Here is a 6,000-nt window from a genome sequence, read left to right on the forward strand (position 1 = left end):
TAGTTCTCCAATTTTATGTACATTAAAGTGGGACTTATAAGTAAATTATATGATGGAAAGAAAGGGTGGGCAAACCTATCCTCCCAACTAAGGATCAAAGAAAGAATAATTATTTTTTATCTTTTTTAAGACAGCAATATCTTCTGTGGTTTTGAAGTATAATGTTGTGTTATTGTACTGCCTGACATATTTCTTTATCAAATGTCAAGTATTAATATTTTTTTTCCCCAAAAATTACAAATTGGTACATGAATGTACTATGATGTGACCTATACTAAAGCATGTCAGTTTGCCAAACAACTCGTGGGTGATTTTTTTGATTTGTTGTTTCACTATTGCCTTTTGGTTCTTGATGAAATATTAATATTTTGACTAATTATACATGAATACGCTCTACGGTTTGACAGGATAATCAAGTCCATGTACACTGGAAAGGTGCTGCTGAGATAGTCTTGGCATCGTGCACACAGTATATGGATGAACATGATCAATTTGTTCAATTAGATGAAGATAAGGTTTGACATCTTTTTTCTTTTTGGAATGAATGACTTGTGAAATGATAACTCAGAAGTGTTATTGCAAGGCTTTTCATGTGAACTTAATTTCTTTTTCTTTTTGCAAATGTCCAATAATTAGTGGTCTGCTACCTTGTTTAAATGATTTTGATACTCTTATTTGTACTGATCTTCTTGGTTTTTATTAGCAATTTACGCTTTACTATTTGTTACACTTTGCAGATGAAGTATTTTAAAAGGGCTATTGAGGATATGGCTTCACGTAGCCTACGTTGTGTTGCAATTGCTTATAGACCTGTTGATCCTGAGAATGTTCCTGATAGCGAAGAACAATTGAGTAAGTGGGCTCTACCAGAAGAAGACCTTGTTTTGTTGGCTATAGTTGGTTTAAAGGTATTCGCTCTTCAACTTGATACTTCATTTTCAATTATAAGATAAAAATCATTTATTTATTTTATAAGATTTCTTATACATGATATTAATTTCTGGTAAAATTTCCTGATGGTTGAAGATTGTAGCTTTTCTTCTCTTCTATTATATAAAAAATCTTGATAGTCTTCCTTAATTTATCTCCATTTATCTGTTTTGATTCGTGGCTATTCAGTTATCAGAAGATTAACTCTTTTTTTTTGTTTGGTTATGTTCTTGCCTTGAATGAAACACATAACCTAAACGAGAATGTGCAAGATTGTTTGGGTTTTCCTTGAACTTCTGATTGTCTTCAATGGGCTTTTACTGCTTTAAGATTTACATGCGTAGTAGTCTCTTTTCAGTCTTGGGTGTACATTTGACTTCTTTATGCTTGTATTTATTTTTTATTTTCTTACTCATGTGCTCTGGATTCTAGGACCCCTGTCGACCAGGAGTAAAAGATGCAGTACGACTTTGCCAAAATGCTGGTGTTAAGGTACTCTTTTCTGGTACTATATTTCTTTCATTATATAGTAATTAATATGTTGCAGAACATTAATGTTAGATTTTTCTCTCCTCCATACTATTTTTATTATTTATTTACTTTTTGCATATATGCCATATTCTTGTTGGTCGTTAGTTATCCCAACTATTTCTTTCTTAATATCTTTTATCATACATGTCCTGTATATTTGTATGCTTTAAATGTCCTCGTTTCTTTGTTTGTCTAGAATAATTTGTCTATGTAAATAAATTAAATCCCTATACAGGTTGCACAAGAGTCTTTCAGTTGGATGTGGAATTTTGTACTCACTAAATCATTTTTCATGCACAGGTACGAATGGTGACTGGTGATAATGTCCAAACTGCTAGAGCTATTGCTTTGGAATGTGGAATACTTGGTTCAGATTCAGATGCTACGGAACCAAATCTTATTGAAGGGAAAGTATTCCGTGCCCTATCTGATGCCCAAAGAGAAGAAGTTGCTGAGAAAATATCAGTACGTGCCTTGGATACTATTGACCCTTCTCTTAACACACACACACGGAAAGCCAAAAACTACAATACCAAGCAATTTGTAGAATGCTCTTGCTTGTATTAAGACTAATAATTGAGATTGACTTAAACTTTTCTGATTCTTCTAAGGTGATGGGACGATCCTCTCCCAATGATAAGCTTCTCCTTGTGCAAGCGCTGAGAAAGAGAGGTCATGTAGTTGCTGTTACTGGAGACGGTACAAATGATGCTCCTGCATTGCATGAGGTTCTGCTACTATCTAGTCTCTATTTTTCTATCTTATCATGTAAGAGTCAAATTGAGAGATGACAAAACAATTTGATCTTGGAATTTCATGCCTGATATTTATAGTTTCTAGCTTGCGATTTTCCATTTTGTTGATCATTCTAAATGCTAGTATCTTGCGGAGTGTAGGCAGATATTGGTCTTGCTATGGGTATTCAAGGAACAGAAGTTGCCAAAGAAAGCTCAGATATTATTATTTTAGATGACAACTTCGCCTCTGTTGTGAAGGTCGGTCTTTCTGTTCACGTCTTTCTTTTTTATTTTTTTAGAAGCTATTTCTTTAATTTTATTAGAATAATTCCAGCAGTGATGTGTCTCATCGATATAACTTACATAGCCTTTGAGACATGGTCCATGGATGTTTTACTCCGACATGAATTCTGAATCAATTTTTTGACTGTACACTATACTCTACTATGTTGATCTTGAATCAATTTTATTGCATTGGTATCTTGACAATGTGAATATCATTTATACTTTTTGTCTACAAACTGAAGTGTGTTACTTGTAGTAGTTGAACTTAGAAGTTTGGTTATATTTTTATGCTTGCTACACATTGTCAAAGGCTCAAGTTAATTCACGAAAGTTTGTACTCCCAAATTTTGTATACTATGTTCTCTCTCAGTGAACACTGTGACTGCTATCCAATTTCGTGCACTATGTTTTGATCCTTGTAACAACTATCCAGAGTGCAAAACTTTGTCTGCAGTCTATCCATTGTATTTTCCTATCTTGAAAGTTATCCAAAATGAAATTTCAGCTGAACAAATGCCTCATTTTTTATATTTAATGATGAAATTGTAGTACCATTCTACATAAATTTTTACGATAATCGTTATATGGAGCCTTTTTATTCAATGTTGGCTGGATGCAGGTTGTAAGGTGGGGCCGATCAGTATATGCAAATATTCAAAAATTCATTCAGTTTCAGCTTACTGTTAATGTTGCAGCACTCATTATCAATGTCGTGGCAGCAATATCCTCTGGTGGTGTCCCACTAAATGCTGTGCAGGTTTGTGCACTTTCTTGCTCTGTTGGGCGTTGGCTGCCTTTGAGTACGATATATTGATGATTGACATCTGTCTACTGTTTGACAGCTTTTGTGGGTTAATCTTATCATGGACACACTCGGAGCATTAGCTTTGGCTACTGAACCACCAACCAATCACCTTATGGACAGGCCGCCAGTTGGTAGAAGGTATACTTGCGTTTAAATTTGTACAGATATCTGTTAGATAATTGATAAGGTCAATGTCATATTTCTTTTATAAGAAACCACAGTTGTATAGTAAATGAAAGGACGATATATCCTAATTCAAGTAAAATAGGGATGCTGAAACGAAGTCTGTAATGTTAGTCTGGGCTTGCTATTTGAACTTACAACTGTTGGTCATGGTGGCATAATGTTCTTGGTGTAATCTCACAGAGCTCTTCGAAAATAAAATCAGTCTTTATTAGGTAAATTTATTGAGGATACATGAGTTACAAACATATAGGAAAGAAACTAGAAATTAAAATACAAGAAGGAAATAAAAGAGGAATTAACCAAGTTTCTTTTGAATTTACCTAATCATACATCTGGTCCCATATCCATCGACTCACATATATTTCCTAGAATGACTTTTTGGTAGCACGTACCAGTTTTGGAGCTTTATGTTATCATGTATCTCACTTCACCGAATAAATTCTCCAGAGTTTCTAAGTGGCTTCCTATTTTTCTCTCACGTTTTTAAATTCTTAAACAATTATATGAACTGGTGACATATTTTATGGAGCTGTGTTTGCATGCAATTAGATAAGCAAAGAACAGCCGTTTACTAATCTGTTGTATGTTGCAGAGAACCTCTTATTACAAATATCATGTGGAGGAACCTGCTGATACAGGTAATTTCTTGTGGCTTGATTTCTATTCTCTTATTAAAAATTTCCATTTTTGGAGGCTCTAAGACTTCGACGAAATTCCTCACTTCATTGTGTATCTTCAGGCATTTTATCAAGTCACTGTGCTGCTTGTCCTCAACTTCCGTGGCCGGAGTTTGCTTCATTTGAATCACTCTAAGTTCGAAGCTATCAAAGTGCAGAATACGTTGATTTTCAATGCATTTGTACTCTGCCAAGTAAGCCATCTGCTCAAGTAACATTTCAGGCAGAATTTTATTTGTTGATTTTTTTGTTAAAGATATTAGTTGCTGTTAGATGGTATCGGCATATCTTACAAAGAGGGTGAGGCCCATCTTTTCCATTATGGGATTATCAACATCGAGTCTTGATAAATGTTTGAGATCTATAGACTCATAACCATATTTGATAATATGTGGTTAATACATGGTTTCATTGCAAAACCAATTGACAATAAAATGAGCAGCTCACCTATCTTATAAGGAGTGTAAGGTCTTATGTGGGATTCTGAAAAGTCGCCTGTTGTCTCCTTATTTTTTTGTATGCATGTTGGGATCAATCAAGATAGTTTGGGGCTCGTCTTGTATTCAAAACTTAATCCGCTTCTATAGTTTTGATCTCATTTAGTTAAAGGCTTATATTTGCTCTTTGAACTACAGATTTTCAACGAGTTCAACGCACGAAAACCTGATGAGAAGAATATATTCAAAGGAGTCACGAAGAATTACCTCTTTATTGGTATCATTGCAATTACTGTTATCCTCCAGGTGAGACCTGTCATCTGTCTTTGCTATTGTATTTTTGAGATTAGCAAATTATTAAAATTCACATTTTAACACTCTTTCTTCTTATTATTAGGTGATAATCATCGAATTTCTTGGGAAATTCACATCCACGGTTAGGCTAAATTGGAAATATTGGATTATTTCAATAATTATTGGCCTTATCAGGTATGCCTATATAGCTTGAAACAACCAAATATTCTTTGTGAACCTTTTTTTTTTACTTTCTGGCTAAACCATTCCTTGCTCTCTTGTCACAGTTGGCCTCTAGCTTTCCTTGGGAAATTCATACCTGTTCCTGAAACTCCCTTCCATGTGCTCATTATCAGAATGTTCCGCAAACGACAATCCGGCCAACCATAAAAGTCACTGGATTCGGACCTTTTTTTTTTCTTTGTAGGATGGAAGTTTTTAGGATCTGGAGCAGCACTTACTTACATGGATGCAGATAGAATGTTGTGGAAATTGTTTTTTTGTGCTTCTAAAGAGCAATAGTTGCAAGGGATCGCGGCCTGGAGGTTCTTTGGACAAGTCCGGTTGCCCGACTAACTAGCTAACCCAATACGAGAATGGTGGCAAAAAGATAATAGTTTCCTGTTGAATATTACATTTTAAAAACTATCATGGTATTTGTACAAGTTCAAATTTGATGCGTTAAAATAACTCTGCCTTGTGGTTTGGTGTCTGATTGCTTTTGGCTTGAGTATTATGTCGATGTGAAGTGTGCGTTCGACAAAAAATACTTATAATTATACACAAGCGTCCTAAATCTGATTCGATTCTTTTATTTATCATTTCATGCTTTGTTATCGTTCTTTATGCTGTGAGAAAAGAAAATTAAATTGAAACTGATAGGGCTAATATAACGTCTGGTTTCTTCGCCTATTATTATTATTAATGCTTTTCGTAAAATGTGTTATTTTGACTTCCTCTGTTGGGAGTATTTCAAGTTTTAATATAGCCTGTGTTGTTTTAATATAGCCTTGGTAATGGTGGTGTTGGAACTCAAATCTCCAACACTGGTGACCTATCAGGTGGCAACCAACCCATGACATAATTGAATACTCCGAATGAGTACAAGTATAATTTAA

General features: G+C 34.6%; 1 protein-coding gene across 5 annotated transcripts in view; it reads left to right on the forward strand.

Moving 5' to 3' along the window:
- LOC101211703 (calcium-transporting ATPase 8, plasma membrane-type) overlaps positions 1–5,703 on the forward strand; it is a 34,074-nt gene extending 28,371 nt beyond the window's left edge. For all 5 annotated transcript variants that reach the window (XM_004150339.3, XM_011650665.2, XM_031880676.1 and 2 more), the window contains 13 exons: positions 408–515; positions 738–908; positions 1,363–1,422; positions 1,762–1,926; positions 2,073–2,189; positions 2,358–2,456; positions 3,103–3,240; positions 3,326–3,426; positions 4,067–4,112; positions 4,214–4,345; positions 4,787–4,894; positions 4,986–5,077; positions 5,170–5,703. In XM_004150339.3, coding sequence (XP_004150387.1) covers positions 408–515; positions 738–908; positions 1,363–1,422; positions 1,762–1,926; positions 2,073–2,189; positions 2,358–2,456; positions 3,103–3,240; positions 3,326–3,426; positions 4,067–4,112; positions 4,214–4,345; positions 4,787–4,894; positions 4,986–5,077; positions 5,170–5,272 — 1,440 coding nt within the window. In that variant the 3' untranslated portion in view covers positions 5,273–5,703. The remainder of the gene's footprint in view (positions 1–407; positions 516–737; positions 909–1,362; positions 1,423–1,761; positions 1,927–2,072; positions 2,190–2,357; positions 2,457–3,102; positions 3,241–3,325; positions 3,427–4,066; positions 4,113–4,213; positions 4,346–4,786; positions 4,895–4,985; positions 5,078–5,169) is intronic.
- Positions 5,704–6,000: the final 297 nt, after the last annotated feature.

Source organism: Cucumis sativus, chromosome 2 (assembly GCF_000004075.3).
Source record: "Cucumis sativus cultivar 9930 chromosome 2, Cucumber_9930_V3, whole genome shotgun sequence".
NCBI lineage: Eukaryota > Viridiplantae > Streptophyta > Magnoliopsida > Cucurbitales > Cucurbitaceae > Cucumis > Cucumis sativus.